The sequence below is a fragment of the Eleutherodactylus coqui genome, chromosome 8 (assembly GCF_035609145.1).
Source record: "Eleutherodactylus coqui strain aEleCoq1 chromosome 8, aEleCoq1.hap1, whole genome shotgun sequence".
NCBI lineage: Eukaryota > Metazoa > Chordata > Amphibia > Anura > Eleutherodactylidae > Eleutherodactylus > Eleutherodactylus coqui.
The window spans coordinates 5,616,783-5,634,104 of NC_089844.1; the positions used below are offsets into that span (position 1 = coordinate 5,616,783).

Sequence of the window (17,322 nt, forward strand, 5' to 3'; positions counted from 1 at the left end):
ACGTAAAGCGTTTCTTTTTGAGGTGTCTGAAAACACATCCGTGATGGAAGAGAAAGCTCTACGCTGCTGCGCTAATTCCTCGTGTGTAAAGCAGAAGGTCGGCGGTGCCGACGCATCATCCGGCCGCGCCAAGAATCCGCAATTCTCATTTCCAATAAGTCGTTTATTTGTGCAGAATGTCTTTCGATTTTTGTTTTGCATTTCAGATTTCGGGACCCATAAAGTAAGTTGTGGCGCTGCCGGGGGAGGCGTTTCTTAAGCGCACCCACCCTTTGGTTCTGCGGTGTCGCCCGTGTGAAATTCGCACCATTCACGCTGCCTTATAGAACTCAGATGTTGGGAAGCGCACCAAAAGAGGTGGGGCTTACCAGAAGGGGCGTGGCGGGTCACAGGTGCGTCTTGTAGCGCAGGGGTCCCCAACTCCAGTCCTCAGGGACCACCAACAGGTCATATTTTCAGGATGTCCTATGGTAAGAACACCTGTGGCAATGTCTGAGGCATTCACAAGAATTACATCACCTGTGTAATACTGAGGAAATCCTGAAAACATGACCTGTTGGCGGTCCCTGAGGACTGGAGTTGGGGAACACTGTTGTAGCGGACGTGAATGTCCCCCGACATCTCTTTGGCTCCGCCCTTGATGCGGCTGTTTGGCTCCGCCTTTCCTCTTGATTTCGGGGATTACTGCAGCAATTCCCAGAATATTTCTTTCTGTGTCGCATACGTCGAAAAAATAGATTTTGGGGGCTTTTGCTGTGTGTCAGCGGCTGCCCGCGGGGGTTCTGGGGGATTTTCTACTACACTACGGCTTTTAGTGGTTTTTACGCTTTGTGCGCAGGGCTTCCTGTGCGGTTATACACTCGGACGCCCCTCATCGCAGCCAGACGGTTCAGGGGTCCCCCAAAAGCCATCCATGGCCCCTCCTCCATAATGGCCCACATGTATGACAGGCGCTGACCGCCCCGTCTGCTTGCGGCCCTGAGTGGCTTTAGTCGCCGCTCATCCAGTAACGGCTGCAGAGGAGGAGATGTAACCCGCTCTTATGTGAGCGACACAATCATTTCCTCGTGCCATTGCTGGAGTCGCTGAGCGCAATTCTTTTTGCGTCCCGTGCAGCTGTACCAGGAGATCTCCATGTCGGTGGGCTGCTTGTCGGCACTTCTCCGCTGTGGTCCGTGAGCGCCGGTACATCGCCGGACGCCGTTGGCTCCTCTGGTGCCGTTTTTTTCTCTTAAATGGACCGGTTTTGCGCCTGCTTTACAGGCGGACGTCCTCGACTCACCACAAACCACATGGGAACTCCATCAGTCAAAATGAAAGGGGTCCCATCCAGCGAGGGGCTCACAGCTCGGAGTTTCAATTATTAATTATTTTTAAGATCTCTGTTTGCTGTTGGTGAATGGAAACCATCTTTACTGCGGTGGGAGGCTGATGAGATTGGTGGTCGCTACAATGTTTCGGTGCACATCTATGTTACAGATAACTCTTCCTGAACACAAGTCTTACCTGCCGTCCGTCGCTCCGCAGGAGGTTCAGGTGCTCAAACATTACATAATAACTCACCATAGACTCTTAAAGTGACAGTACTGGGTTACTCATGTGTTTTATGACTTACCAGACATACGGCAGCGGTAAATACACCGTCACTTCTCCTGCTGGCAGCGGCACATACATTGCACAGCCAGGTGTGTAGAAGGGCTTCTGTAGACGGGTCCCTAATCCCAGAGGAAGCCACAGCGTGCAGAAGAGAAGGCTGAGAGGAGACTTAATAGCCGTCTACAAATATCTGAAGGGCTGTCACAGTGCAGAGGGATCAGCCCTATTCTCATCTGTACAAGGAAAGACTAGAAGCAATGGGATGAAACTGAAAGGGAGGAGACACAGATTAGATATTATACAGTGAGGGGATCAATGAGTGGAACAGGTTGTCATGGGAGGTGGGGAGTTCTCCTTCAATGGAAGTCTTCAGAGGCCGGACAGACATCTGTGTGGGATGATTTAGTGATCCTGCACTGAGCAGGGGGCAGGACCCGATGACCCCGGAGGACATGATGACCCTGGAGGTCCCGATGACCCTGGAGAAGCAGATGACCCCGGAGGACATGATGACCCTGGAGGTCCCGATGACCCTGGAGAAGCAGATGACCCCAGAGGTCCCTTCCAACTTGACCATTCTAGGATTCCAGGATTCACAATTTGTGGCGATACGCTGGGCATTCTCTCTCCTCGGGCCTTTGGTACATTTTTGCTTTTACTTGCACCCTGTTCTCCTTGGTGCCTTATTGCTATCTAAAGGGGCAGTTGGATGGGTCCGTCTCTTCCATTAGCACTGCTGTTCTGGGGGTCTCTGCGTCCCCCCTTATTTCCTGACGGCATATATAGCAGTATCGGGCCGCCGTATTTCGGCATGGATGTCTGTAATACCGTATTTTGGGACTGGCAGTGTTTTAGGGGGTTTTAAATGTTTTTCCATGATCTAGCTTTTGGGGTGCGCCTTTAGCTTTGGGGTCGCCTTCTCTTCTACAGTTAGCACGGACCCAGGCGGTCGCTGTGAACAACACTACATTCTATAGATGGCAAGCTCTTTGTATCATTGACCTCCTTCCAGCCCCGAGCCCCCCGTCTGCTGCGGATCCCTAATATCTCCCACTGATGTAGTACATGAGTTGGTGATTATCTGATGTCCTTCCGACGTCTTCTGCATATCTTCATCCATCAAACGGCAGTAATCATTATCTTCACAGCCCATGGGGAAAGCAATAAGCTGCGGGTAATGGAGCCAATAGTGCTTCCCCCGCTCCGTCCCCGAGTGGGACCCTCCATAAACACTTATTGCGCCCCGCCTGGAGTTCCGTCCCTCCGGCTCCTTATACGCTGTAAATGTCAGCCTACTTCCAGACTCTAACGATTCCTTCTGGAGAGAAGCCTGAACTCCTGCGCGGCGGATGCCTTCCATCCTATTAATCTACAGGAGTCGTTGACCTGAGTCTGTCCTCCCTCCCGGGGCCAATCAATACCTCCATCAAGGAGCCCGACTCCTCATATAAACCTCCTGCAGCCCACGGCCTCTACAGTGGGGCATCGCCTTCCACAACGGCCCAAACCCTTCTGTCCCAATTCCCCTGTTATGCCAGCCAGCACACACCGAACACAAGTCTCAGGAAACTCGTCCCTTACCGTCTTGGTTGGTCATGAGCTCCCAGCTGGGGGGTAATAACCAAATCAGCTGAACGCACCGCGGGATAAGTGGCGCTATACAAATCACAAGCCCCTCCCCCTGTTATTTGTATCTAGAGGACCCAAACCTCGCTAGGCTTTAACTCATGGTGGTCCGGAACGACGGACCCCTCAGAATGTCCTGATGGGCTATTTAATACCCGCTTAACCCTTGTTATGCTCTGCATGCTGTAGCTACCCCCTACAGCTCAGCTCTTCAGACATGCTGGGGGCTGTAGTTCCATCTTCATCCTCTGGAATGACCTTCAGATCTGACTGTGAAGTCGCTCAGAGTTGCTCTTTTTTGGAACATCTCTGTTCTCGAAGCATCCATTAGTCACAAGAGCAAAGCTGTAGTTAGTGGCAGACAATGGCGCTTCCTTATTCCCCTAATTGCACTGACATGACATACCCCGGGAGCGCCGGCTGTGGGAAGCGCCGGCGTGACGTCCCCCGGGAGCACCGGCTGTGGGAAGCGCTGGCGTGACGTCCCCTGGGAGCGCCGGCTGTGGGAAGCGCTGGCGTGACGTCCCCTGGGAGTGCCGGCTGTGGGAAGCGCTGGCGTGACGTCCCCTGGGAGCGCCGGCTGTGGGAAGCGCCGGTGTGACGTCCCCCGGGAGCGCCGGCTGTGGGAAGCGCCGGTGTGACGTCCCCCGGGAGCACCGGCTGTGGGAAGCGCCGGCGTGACGTCCCCCGGGAGCGCCGGCTGTGGGAAGCGCTGGCGTGACGTCCCCCGGGAGCGCCGGCTGTGGGAAGCGCTGGCGTGACGTCCCCCGGGAGCGCCGGCTGTGGGAAGCGCTGGCGTGACGTCCCCCGGGAGCGCCGGCTGTGGGAAGCGCTGGCGTGACGTCCCCCGGGAGCGCCGGCTGTGGGAAGCGCTGGCGTGACGTCCCCCGGGAGCGCCGGCTGTGGGAAGCGCTGGCGTGACGTCCCCCGGGAGCGCCGGCTGTGGGAAGCGCTGGCGTGACGTCCCCCGGGAGCGCCGGCTGTGGGAAGCGCTGGCGTGACGTCCCCCGGGAGCGCCGGCTGTGGGAAGCGCTGGCGTGACGTCCCCCGGGAGCGCCGGCTGTGGGAAGCGCTGGCGTGACGTCCCCCGGGAGCGCCGGCTGTGGGAAGCGCTGGCGTGACGTCCCCCGGGAGCGCCGGCTGTGGGAAGCGCTGGCGTGACGTCCCCCGGGAGCGCCGGCTGTGGGAAGCGCTGGCGTGACATCCTCTGGTAGCGCCGGCTGTGGGAAGCGCCGGTGTGACATCCTCTGGTAGCGCCGGCTGTGGGAAGCGCTGGCTCAGCACTGACTTTTGCTTATTGTGCTGTTTCAGGAGCCGGCACCAATGACCGAAGACCTGCTGGAGGAACAGTCCGAGGTCCTGGCTAAATTGGGAACCTCTGCAGAAGGAGCGCACCTCCGGGCTCGGATGCAGAGCGCCTGTCTGCTGTCAGACATGGAATCATTCAAGGTATTTTTGATGTGTCAGCAGCGAGAGGCGGGATAATGCGCGATAACATCATCCGAAATCCTGCGTACGGAACTGACGCCATTAGTGGCCGCGCATCTAAGGCGCTTCTCTTCTTGGCCTGAGGTTGACATTTTTAACTATTCCCATCTTTGCCACTCGGGGCGCTATTTTACCATGTTATTAAAGGGGTTGTCCCAGTTAAGACATCGGGGAAGATTTATGCAGACAGGTCTAAGAACCGCGTGTGGCGAGTCTAAGAGGTTATATAGCCGAATCACTGAGTGGTATGAATATAGATCCTTGCGCTACTTATGCCTGAAGTTATATAGTCCACGTTAGCAGGTGGAAGGTTGGTGCCAGGGGGATGCGCCACTCTTAGGCCAGGGTACCATGCTATAATCCAGGGGGCTGCGCCGCTCTTAGGCCGGGGGGGGTCGCAGCGCTTTTAGGCCAGGGGGCTGCGCCGTTAGGCCAGGGGGTCGCAGGGCTTTTAGGCCAGGGGGTCGCAGGGCTTTTAGGCCAGGGGGTCGCAGGGCTTTTAGGCCAGGGGGGCAGCGCCGCTCTTAGGCCAGGGGGCTGCGCCGTTAGGCCAGGGGGCTGCGCCGTTAGGCCAGGGGGCTGCGCCGTTAGGCCAGGGCGTCGCAGGGCTTTTAGGCCAGGGGGGCCGCGCCGCTCTTAGGCCAGGGGGCTGCGCCGTTAGGCCAGGGGGTCGCAGGGCTTTTAGGCCACGGGGGGCCCCGCCGCTCGTAGGCCACGGGGGGCCCCGCCGCTCGTAGGCCACGGGGGCCGCAGGGCTCTTAGGGCAAGGGGTCACGCATTTGTCCAGGGGGCCGCGCCGTTCTTGGGCCAGGGGGTCGCAGGGCTCTTGGGCCAGGGGGTCGCAGGGCTCTTGGGCCAGGGGGTCGCAGGGCTCTTGGGCCAGGGGGTCGCAGGGCTCTTGGGCCAGGGGGGTCGCAGGGCTCTTGGGCCAGGGGGTCGCAGGGCTCTTGGGCCAGGGGGTCGCAGGGCTCTTGGGCCAGGGGGTCGCAGGGCTCTTGGGCCAGGGGGTCGCAGGGCTCTTGGGCCAGGGGGTCGCAGGGCTCTTGGGCCAGGGGGTCGCAGGGCTCTTGGGCCAGGGGGTCGCAGGGCTCTTGGGCCAGGGGGTCGCAGGGCTCTTGGGCCAGGGGGTCGCAGGGCTCTTGGGCCAGGGGGTCGCAGGGCTCTTGGGCCAGGGGGTCGCAGGGCTCTTGGGCCAGGGGGTCGCAGGGCTCTTGGGCCAGGGGGTCGCAGGGCTCTTGGGCCAGGGGGGTCGCAGGGCTCTTGGGCCAGGGGGTCGCAGGGCTCTTGGGCCAGGGGGGTCGCAGGGCTCTTGGGCCAGGGGGTCGCAGGGCTCTTGGGCCAGGGGGTCGCAGGGCTCTTGGGCCAGGGGGGTCGCAGGGCTCTTGGGCCAGGGGGTCGCAGGGCTCTTGGGCCAGGGGGTCGCAGGGCTCTTGGGCCAGGGGGTCGCAGGGCTCTTGGGCCAGGGGGTCGCAGGGCTCTTGGGCCAGGGGGTCGCAGGGCTCTTGGGCCAGGGGGTCGCAGGGCTCTTGGGCCAGGGGGTCGCAGGGCTCTTGGGCCAGGGGGTCGCAGGGCTCTTGGGCCAGGGGGTCGCAGGGCTCTTGGGCCAGGGGGTCGCAGGGCTCTTGGGCCAGGGGGTCGCAGGGCTCTTGGGCCAGGGGGTCGCAGGGCTCTTAGGGCAAGGGGTCACGCGTTTGTCCAGGGGGCCGCTCTGCTCTTAGGCCAGTTATTTCATTTTAGACTGTATAATATTAGACAGAATACAGATGTATATAGGGTACATATAGAAAGTGCTGGGCAACGCGTTTCAAGGTCATATATTCCCCTTTTTAAAGCCAGTCTAGGACGTTGGGCATTGATTTATTGGGAAGATACCTTCCAGTAGATGGCGCTGTGGAGGTACTGCCCCTAATTGCATATCGTGGCATGTATGAAAGTCCAAAAAGAAAAAACTTTATTCTACCCGGCCCGCCTTATAGGGCATGCAGCGCCCTGCTGAGCCGCGTGTCTGCAGGAAGATGGGGGGGTGTCCTTGCAATGACCGTTGATTTATAGGCCCCCCTTCCAATAGGTGGCGCTGCGTTTCCATCCCCTACTTGTAGATGTGTTAAGAGAAGCCCGCCTTGAAACTGACTTGACACATGATTGGTGTTACTGAAATCTATGCCAGCTGCAAACGGGCATAAATTATGGTAAATCTAATGGAATGTATGAGCCACGCCCATTATGCTAAAGCCCGCCCACTTTTTGAAAAGTGGTAATCGGGACATGAAGAGATGTAGAAATCACAATATTTTGTGCAAATTGGACTTGCACAAAAATTTGCAATTTTTTTTTTTTTTTTTTTAAATGAGGCACCTGTTATGTTCTTACCGGCTGCAGTGCCAGGTGGGGGTCACGGGGAACAGATTTTTCCTATACTTGCCCGATCCATCGGTGGCCCCCTCTGAAGTCTGACTCTTTTCAGAGTCCGTGCGTGTGCTGTCCCGTGCACGTCTATGGGAAAGTGCGCATACGGCCCTGAAAAGAGTCCGATTTTCCTGCACTGCCAGATCTTCACCGAGTGACCCCGCTGGGTCGCAGGCAAATATAAACAACCCATCCCCCACTCCCTGTCACCTCCCCTAACAGCACTGCAGCCGGGTCTATGGGAGGTGAGCGCTTCCCTTTATCATTAGGGTACCAGCACTCTCTAGCGCCCCTAGCAGCGTGTTTTGGGCGCCTCGACCTCCAGATGATGATGACAGATGATGATGGGAGCAAAAGGATCGGGCCGTTGAAGTCAGCTCCCAATTCTTCTGTTCCCCAGAGATAAGCTGCTGTCTGCCTGCAACTTACCTCCCTGATCACATGACCACTCTGCTGATCCGAATGTTCATGAGTAGGGGAGCCCGACGAAGGTGGGTCTGATGGAACGTGTGTGGCAGCCTGAACTCCAGACTTATACATTGTAACAAACAGGGGAGTGTTTTGGTCCCACTGGATACATTGTAACAAACCCTCAGCTGTGACCAAATCATTCTGAAAAGCAAATAAAGGTGCCGCTGGCGGGCTGTCGCTGCGATGGACCTGCGATCAGCGCCCGCAGATGTGTAATCGATGCGTTCTCAGGTGATCGCAGATAGAATGTGAGCTGTATGGCTGCTCCTCCACAGGCGGCGAACCCCGGCTGCTGTCTGGAGGACTTCGTCAGGTGGTACTCGCCGCGGGACTACATCCAGGAGGACGTGCTGGACGACAGTGGGAACAGAGTCACCAAAGGAGAGCTCAGCGCCAGGATGAAGATCCCCAATAACATGTGGGTGGAGGCCTGGGAGACGGCCCGCCCCACGCCCGCCCGCCGCCAGCGACGCTTGTTTGATGACACGAAGGAGGCAGAAAAGGTGAGAAGACAAATGTTTCTTGTTAAAAGGACAGTAGAGGGTTAAACACACAAGTATGCCGCTGCGCCATAAGTGATGCGGTTTTATCTCCGGGATCACTATGGCGCGCCGTGCCCCCCCCCCCCTTCTGCCCAATGTAAGCAATGCATGCGCCCAGAAGGTTACATCCCCCTGCTGTTCCCTCGGCTCCGCCTACAGCTTTCCTTACGTCCTTCAACGCCGGATCGCAGAGACTGACCGCTGACAATCCGTGGAAATGTGCAGCGATCTGAACGGCGAATGAGGATTCGTTTGCCGCTCTTTTTCTGCAGGAATAAAAAGGACGATCGACCCGTGTAAACGTCTGTGGACGACGGGCGGTTTACGGCCGCGGTCATCCCCAGCTAGCTCCGCCCCCATTACGATTACTTTGTGTAAACGGGCTCTCAGGTTGCTTACACGCGATGATTAGCGTTGGCCCGAGCGCAGGAGGTCGCGGTTCGCACGGCCCCGATGAGTCTGTGTTGGACTTCACGACGCTTCATGCCGCCTCTGTGTTTTGGAACTGTGACTCTTTGTAAGATTGTTGTACGTTTTTCATCATGTTCGCGGTTATCCAAACTTGTCTTCTTAACCCCTTCAGGACCACAGATTGATTACTGTGGCAGCCCTGGCTCACGCCTCAAACACGTTTCATCCGGCGGGGCTATAGATGTGCGGAACGGCCGCGGCTTTCTTCATTACAAGTCCATGCGCAGAACCTACAACCTCGCCCTCCACCGCGCCAAACAAGTCTACTCCACCGCTCCTCACTATCGCACAATACTATAAACGTCTCTGACACTTGGAAAGGGTAGGAAATCAGGCAGCGGCTCTTAACCCCTTCCCCTCCGGTCCCTGATGGAATATTGTCCCAAAAGCAGAGTTGCGTTAACCTTTAGGGTATTTTCACATCCGAATCCGCTGCCTTTGACATGTTTTTTGAGGCAGGAGTCCTATGTGAAGGCACTCTAATAAAGAAAGACCCCTCCGAATTCCCTTTAAGTCGCGCACATCGGAGCCGCATTGCAGTGATCGCAGGGGGCGGTACAAAGGACCCCCGTGTCAGTGCTGGCGGTGCAGTCGTGTTCCTCTGATCGTCGTCTTCTGGGTGCCTTTCATCTGGTTACTACTCTGTCGCTTCGATGCCATTTTCTCCATACATCCGCCATCAGGGGAGATCTTCTATTGACCGCTGTGCATGCAAAGGGGAGCAGTGCTGCCCCCTAGCGATCGGTGGGGATCTCCCTTCCCCCATGCAGCTGCCGCCACGTCTCCATCACCTCTATTTATAGTTTGGTTTCCTCCAGCATTAAATATAAAAGTACTTAAGGAAACGCAGCCGACTGCTCTGGTTTCCATGACAGCAACCTAAAGAGAACGGAGCCGCATTGTTCAGGTGCTTCTCCCGCAGCGTTCCTGAGCCGCGCCTGAATGCGAAGACCGCGACTTCTGTCTGTCCTGAGGAGTAATACAACGTCTGTCGGAGCCGCTGGCAGCACCTACAGCTCCGTCTGCGCAAGCAGCTTTCCTTCCGTCGGGGGTGCTGGTATTGATAATAAGAATGAGACGTTTGCAAATCCCTCCTTGTCTTCAAAAATATCGTAATGCTGACGGAAGCCCAACAGATCCCATTATAGGCTGATCTGCCGGAACCCTAAATCCATCGGCGGGTGAAGTACCGTAGCATTGTTGTGTGACAGTGGCACCTGTGAAGGGTAGGATAGAAGCCCCCATACACATTAGGCAGTGCTGCCCCAAGACCTTATGCTGCTTGAGGCAAAGTGTCCAAAATCCAATGGAGCAACTGCAGATCCCTTGAGGCCACAGCGAGATACCGCGGAGGTCTTATGGAGCAATATTGGGCAGATGCTTTCAATGTTGCAGCTGATTGGTATAAGTCAACAGGCTTCATCCCAAAATGGGTCCGTCATTGCCCTGTTGTGAGAACCGTGGCAGCGGCAGTTCTTTTCGGATAAGTTTTCATTCTTTTCTTTTTTATAGGATGCCTAAAGAAAACTCAGTTTTGAGAGATGCCCTAATCCTATCCATGACTACTAAAAGGCATACGCAAACTAAAGGATGCCCACTAGAAGTATAACGGCCATTTAATGGGCATTACAAATCCTGTTATGATTACTTCAATTACTGGCCCAAAGTCTGAGGCTGCACTACTGAGACATTCCCATAATATTCCCTATTTTGATTTGTCACTCCTTATACAGACCATGTGTGGATATAAATGACAAAATACAACAGTAGGAGGGGAGTATGTTTTCATCACAATGTCTCAGTGGTGCAGCCTCAGGCTCTGTGACTCCGTCACAGTGTCTCAGTGGTGCAGCCTCAGGCTCTGTGACTCCGTCACAGTGTCTCAGTGGTGCAGCCTCAGGCTCTGTGACTCCATCAGAATGTTTCAGTGGTGCAGCCTCAGGCTCTGTGACTCCATCACAATGTCTCAGTGGTGCAGCCTCAGGCTCTGTGACTCCATCACAATGTCTCAGTGGTGCAGCCTCAGGCTCTGTGACTCCGTCACAGTGTCTCAGTGGTGCAGCCTCAGGCTCTGTGACTCCGTCACAGTGTCTCAGTGGTGCAGCCTCAGGCTCTGTGACTCTGTCACAGTGTCTCAGTGGTGCAGCCTCAGACTCTGTGACTTCGTCACAATGTCTCAGTGGTGCAGCCTCAGGCTCTGTGACTTCGTCACAATGTCTCAGTGGTGCAGCTTCAGGCTCCGTGCAGAAATAAGGTATTCAGCAATGGTGTTTGCATTGTTACTGTACAGCGAGGGGCCCTGTAGTTGGGTCTGACAACGGTCATTGTTACAGTGAACTTGAGGGAGAACGCTGTGTATGGGCAGCTATTGGGTAAGATGGTGAAGATGACCTTCTTCCTCCCGCCAGCAGGTCACACATAGTCAGAATCAGCCATATTGTATCGTCTTCTACATGAGGTGACCTCCTCCCCCTTTACACTTCAGGTTCTGCATTACTTGGCCGTTCAGAAGCCCGCAGACCTGAGCCGTCATCTGCTGCCGTGCGTCATCCACGCTGCACTTCTCAAGGTCAAAGAAGAAGGTGAGTCTAGGCCTCCCCTGTAAGGTGCGCCCGTACAGCGTCCGCACTGACGACGGGCGTCACTCACATCTTCTCATCCTTCTACAGAAATAGCGGAAGATATTCCCTCAGTCAAGTCGTCCATAAAACGCATCATCTCTCATTCCAGCAAAGTGCTGCGCTTCCCCAGCCCCGAGGACAAGAAGCTGGAGGTGAGCGACCTGGCGAAGGGGGCGGAGTCTAACAATATTGTGATCTTCATTTGTCTCCTTTTCCCCAGGATATCATCAACCAGATCATTACTGTGGAGGCCACCATCGCCCGAGCGCGCTCGCTGAAGGCCAAGTTCGCGACTGATCGAAGTGAAAGTGCAGAAGAGAAAGAAGACCTAGAGAAGTACGTAGTATCTGCAGCGACTAATCACATGATATAGCGCCCTCTGCAGGGTATTGGAGGAAGAGAGGGTCAGGCATCGGCTTACAGGACAGCTGCCTACAGGCGGCGCTAGAGAGACGCTTTTCTCCTTTCTGGAGGAAAAATATTTTGCATACTATTATCCCCAGGAGCACAAAGCCGGGTCTCCATAAGGAGAATCAGCAGCTTCCAAGAGCCGAGAGGACTGAAGGCCAGGAGAGAACAGGCTAAAGGCTTCTAGTGTGACTGAAATCTCAGGTTATGACATATTTAAAGGGGTTGTACCCCGTCTACACACAGAATAAGCAATAACCTGTTGATTGGTGGGAGCCTCACCCCCGGGACCCCCGTTGATTTTGCTGGAGGGTTACTGCACCCCCACACTCCATGGGTCCGCGGCCATTTCTGTCAGCCCCACTGAACTAAACTGAGCACCGAACTTGCGTGCGAGGCCGGCGCTCCCTTTATGCTGATGACACTGCGGGGGAAGAAACGACCTCCACGGTGGCAGGCAGAGGCAGAGGGGGAGGTGGGAGTCCCATTCTTCAGATCGGCAGGGGTCTGGGAGGTGAGACCCCCACCAATCAGCAAGTTATGCCATATTGTGGGTAGGGGATAACTTGGAGTTCTGGTACAAGCCCTTTAAGAAGCGGCCATCTGGTAAGACCGTACCTTTTTAACAGATCAGCTGGTGGCCCCAGGAATAGATGTGGCCCCATGGAGACAAGTGTCCTGTTACAGTATATTCAGATGGTGTGGGGTGGCAGCTCCTATAGGGAGGGGGTCGCCCCCTGTGGGTATGACCAGGCCCGTTGCTTTGCTCACCAGTTTGTTGATGTCGTCACTATGGCAGGTTTGTGAGTTGTCTGCTGGAGCAGCCTGAAGTGCCGATCGTGGGAGCGCGCCGCGGTCCGGCCGGAAGCATCGTCTACAAGATGTTCGTCAGTGCTCAGCGGGTGAGTCAGAAACAACTGGAGGAAGCGCTTGTCCTGAACGGGTTTTGCGCCGTACGTTGCCTTCTCCTTCCGACGTGCTGATTAACGGTCTCTCGTTATGCTGCGCCGCGGGCCGCGCCGACCTCGCGTAGACGGCAGCGAGACACCGTGAATAGCAGCCGCTCGTCTTGCTTCCACATTCAGGACAAATTGCAAAAAACAAGTGAGATGGACACTGCACCACCAACATGCATGGGGGGTGAGCTGCTGCTAGTCACCGCTTATCGCCGCAGGGCAGGCTGCAAATCTCTAACTTGTTGGATCGTTCTTTCCAGTGGCCCCCGGATGTCCCCATAGATATGAGATTGCCGGTCCATTAGTGCTTGTATTCCTACAACAGCTGTTAGTCGTGTAGCATTTGGATTGGTTAGGGGTCCAAACACTGAGATCCCTCCAATCAGAAGGCTTTCCGGTAGAGAAGTGACTCCATTGAACTTTATGGGAGAGTAAAAAAATAAAAGCAGCCAAGTAACACCAGCAATCAATTCCTGATGGCCGACGCAGCGGTGAGATGATGTCATCACATGATGTCAGAGGGTTTGCGTGGTGGGTGCAGAATATAACACATCCTGTGGTAGATGCGCTGAGAGTGCCGCCGCGCCGGAGCCCTTCTTGTAGCGCCAGGCCCGTTATGTGACTGATGCTGCTGCTTTGAGTTGAACATGACCCCCCCCATCATCACGGCGCCTCCTACGATGTGTTCATGTCCATACGTGTGCGTGATGTCATGTTGCATGTACTAAACTGTTTGTCTAACCTCTCGTAGCCGCCCTCGGCTTGACTGTTTGTCTCTTACCTCGGTTTCCTTTCTCAAGCTGACTGAATCTTCTGAGGAGGTAACATTTCTCCCTCATTGCTCACCCCATAACTTGTGTGTAAGCGAGGGGCGCACATACTAACCCCGATCCCATGGAAGCAGATGTCACCCCCAATATCTGTAGCGCCATTTGCATGAGTGACAACTCTTATTAATGTCATCTCTTAGAATGAGGCATGAATGTTTGGTGGGCGGGGGTCTGATTCTGAGGACCCCCACTGTTGAGCAGAATAAGGCGTCCCTGGGCGATCCAGCGAGTGCCGCCCCTTCATTGTTTACACAGATCATCAATATTCAAGTATCAGGAAATCCCTTTAAGTGAACAGCAATGAGCTGCACTTCCAGCAACGCCATTCCTTGCTGGTGGTCCGTGTGGCCCTGTAAGCCCCCCAGGAATCTAAATGCCACTGACACACATCTGCTGCCGGCCTTTAGTTCCCCAGTACATAACGTGGTGCACTGAGTGGGGGGGATCGGCGCCGTGTATCACGGTGGACTGCCCCACGATGAGTCCTTTATGTACTTGTCTATGGGAACGGCGAGGGCCGGAGGGCCGGATAATTGCACCGCTCACCTTCTGAAGGTTGTTATTTTGTTTAAGGTGTCGGCTCTGGCGCCCGTGGATGAAGAAACCAAGAAGACAGCAATGTCCGATGATAAGAAGCTGCTGTCCGGAACAGACTTCCCTTCTCCTGCTGGCCGAGAAGTCATCCTGCGCACCACCGTCCCGCGCCCTGCACCGTACTCCAAGGCCCTGCCCCAGCGCATGTACAGCGTTCTCACCAAGGAGGATTTCAGACTGGCCGGAGCCTTTTCGTCAGACACGTCCTTCTTCTAATGCCCTCTGACCCCCACGGACGACGAGTTCTCTCCCCCGTAGGTCCGTGCAGATCGCTATTCAAGGGCGATGCCGAATACGCCTTCTCGCGACCCTGCGTCTCCTGTTTGTAAGATCACTCTGGTCCACGAGACGTCTCTTCTGTACTCCCCTTATTGTGGTACTCGGCCGTCCACGCTGGGTGATTGGGCGCACCCTCCATAGAGAGCGGTGGTCAGTATGTGGGAACTCACTTTTCTCTGTCCTCTGCCAAAACAAACAGCAATTTGGGGTAATCTGTGTCATTTTTTTCCCATTATTTAACTTCTTTAGCTGTATCGGCTTCTTCTAATCTCCTGTCTACATTGTGGCCCCTGTACTGGCATTTCCTACAGTATTCAAATATTTGTGAACAGACCTTGTAGGTGCTGACTGGCCGTACGAGATCCTGCTGATTAGAAGTAGACAGTTGGGGCTTTACCATTTTGAGATTCAGTTTGTCTGCACGTCGCGGCATTGGGGGGGGGGGGGGGAGCAGCGTCAGGCGCCATTGGTCAGGTGCTGGGGGGTGCAGTGTCAGGGGGGCACAGCGTCCCAGGGAGGTGGTCAGGTGTAGGGGGCGCAGCGTCCTGGGGCGGTGGTCAGGTGTCGGGGGGTGCAGTGTCAGGGGGGCACAGCGTCCCAGGGAGGTGGTCAGGTGCCGGGGGTGCAGCGTCCTAAGGCAGTGGTCAGGTGCCGGGGGGCGCAGCGTCAGGGGGGCGCAGCGTCCCAGGGAGGTGGTCAGGTGCCGGGGGCGCAGCGTCATGGGGTGGTGGTCAGTGTCTTGATTCAGAACTCGGGTCCTTTAGTCAATAGAGATTACACCTTCCTTCCTGCTTCAGACACTCGCAGGCTCGACCGTGCAGTTAGTATATCGGTTCCCATCAGCACATGGTCCTGTGTCAGAGTCCTGCTGTGAATCGCACTGCCGTCTCTACTTTATGCTTGCTGGCGCTGCGATGGGGGAGGGGTTGGGGGAGGCGGGGGGGGGCTCTGCAGATTCTGTAGAACATTCAGCATCTTGGGTTTGTCTGTAAAATAAAGATTTCTGTATGTGTGCGGAGTGTCGGCCTCTTCTTGCCCGTGTGGTTGTCTCTTGTTGTACGGTCTGCTCCAGCCTCCTGGTTCATGAGTAGAACAGCTGGCAGAGGACGTCGCGTGGCTTTACTTGATATTAAAAAAAAATAAAATTTTTTATTTGCTTTCTACAAGTTGTTCCGCGGTTCCTACGAGCGGCCAGAGACGGAGGACGGTGACTAATGACCTTGCACTTGTCACTTACTCCTTGCATGCAGCTAATCCTGTCCTGCTGCCTCCGGAGACACGAAGCATGGCGGACAGTAACCCCCTACTGTGTCTACGTGGGGTGAGAGCCGCCCTCCACCCTCACAGCGCCTCAGTAATAACATGGAGGTCTTGTATCCAACTTTGCGTAATCCACTTCCGGTTAAGGTACAACATTCGTACCGCAGCTCATTTAAAGGGCTCTTCTGTAAGTAAAGCTAGTATCCATCCATTGAGGGTCAGACCAAGAGACCCCGTCTGTAGACCCCCTTGCGCCTCTGATCTGGGTGCATGGCCCGTGGTGCTACAGATCAATACCAGACAAGGCCCACATTTATTGTTTTGCTTCCACTAGTTTTTGGCATAAATGTGCTCCAAATTTGTACAATTTGTGATGTTTGACCTAATTTGGTGGCTGCGGGCGCCACGGAGACGGCGAGAGGGGGAATCTATTCCAGAAGAAGAAATTCCACAAATCTTCTCATATCAGAAAAGTAGATCGTTTCCATCTTTAATAAGCAGAAGTTTAGACGAGCGCCTTTCAAAAGATTTGGCACAAATCCCGGCAGTGAGCAGCGTTACTGGGCAGCGCCCACGGTGTTGCAGTCACTGCTGTCAGCCAAGAGATCCTGCGCCTGCCGGCTTCCATCATACGTGTAATGGAGGGTGAAGGAGCTGCGGATCCTGTAGATTTAGGGACCAGATGACATGGATTCCTTCACCAACGGCCCGGATGCCCCCCAGTGAGATCTTCACAGCCCCCCTTATGGCTATTGATAGATTTAACCGTGCGGTGGAAGCTGCTGCCATGGAAACAAGTGGAAATATCTATTTTAAGACTGGAATTGGCGCAGGGCGTCACACAGTTGGAAATAATTTACTCTTTAACCCATTAGCTTCCCCACCGACCGGCAGCATCGGCATCTACTGAAGAATCAGTTTCTTTACAGAATATGTAAGAACGGAAGCGATGATGATGATGATGATGATGATGATGAAGGTGCCATGAAATGACTAGAGAAGGACCCTAAACACCTAGTAAAAGGGCTCTGAAAGCATCAGAACGGCTCCGGATCAGAGTTTGAACCATGATGGGCGGTCGGCACCGCGGCCGTTGTAACATCCCCTCCGCGCCGCCTTTACAGGCCCGGATTTACGTTCCGCACCGACATCTGCATTTTCTCACTCTAAAGTTTTCCTATTTCATCTGGAACCCAATCCTGAAGGAAATGCCGCCAGGGGCCCGAGCGAGCTAGTTTGGCGCGTGTATCTTGTGCACAGCGCATTTACATGCAAAGCAATGACTAAGAGCAGCGCCATACTGCGACAGATATTTTCCCCATTGGTGCGATGAGGTCAACCGCTGACGGTGGAGAAGGAAAGGGGTTTGTACACCCACTGCGTGCAGACGGACGGCCCACGGGCATAGTGTTTTTTTCACAGAGCAGAAGACCAACCTGTGATTTCTCAGGCAGTTCAGATTATTGGTGGTGCAAATAAACCGCCGGAGACACGGATGACAGGAAACCAAGGAGGGGAATGAGGGTCATACAAATAACATGCAAACGTTAAAGGCCACACGCTGACCATCACATGGGACTGCACCACGGAGGCGCATGGATTAGAATCTGTCCGGCACACAGACGTCTCTAGGAATAGCCTCATGCCGGTCGCTGAAAGCGCGGACAACAGGCAGCCGGAAAATACTGCAACATTACTTGGTTCTAGTCAAATTGTGGGGATGGTTGGGGAAGGCGTCATTTTACATAATGGCAGAAAGTCCAGGAAACCCGTC

The 17,322-nt window shown here is 55.1% G+C and overlaps 1 protein-coding gene across 3 annotated transcripts in view; it reads left to right on the forward strand.

The window, feature by feature from the left end:
• Window positions 1–14,720, forward strand: part of RAB3GAP1 (RAB3 GTPase activating protein catalytic subunit 1) — a 170,911-nt gene extending 156,191 nt beyond the window's left edge. For 2 of the 3 annotated variants that reach the window (XM_066575141.1, XM_066575142.1), the window contains 7 exons: window positions 4,534–4,671; window positions 7,863–8,090; window positions 11,086–11,182; window positions 11,270–11,373; window positions 11,442–11,557; window positions 12,429–12,531; window positions 13,989–14,720. In XM_066575141.1, coding sequence (XP_066431238.1) covers window positions 4,534–4,671; window positions 7,863–8,090; window positions 11,086–11,182; window positions 11,270–11,373; window positions 11,442–11,557; window positions 12,429–12,531; window positions 13,989–14,225 — 1,023 coding nt within the window. In that variant the 3' untranslated portion in view covers window positions 14,226–14,720. Of the gene's footprint in view, window positions 1–4,533; window positions 4,672–7,862; window positions 8,091–11,085; window positions 11,183–11,269; window positions 11,558–12,428; window positions 12,532–13,988 lie in introns of those variants that run through there. The other variant, XR_010786308.1, reaches the window with a different exon arrangement.
• The last annotated feature ends 2,602 nt before the right edge of the window (window positions 14,721–17,322 follow it).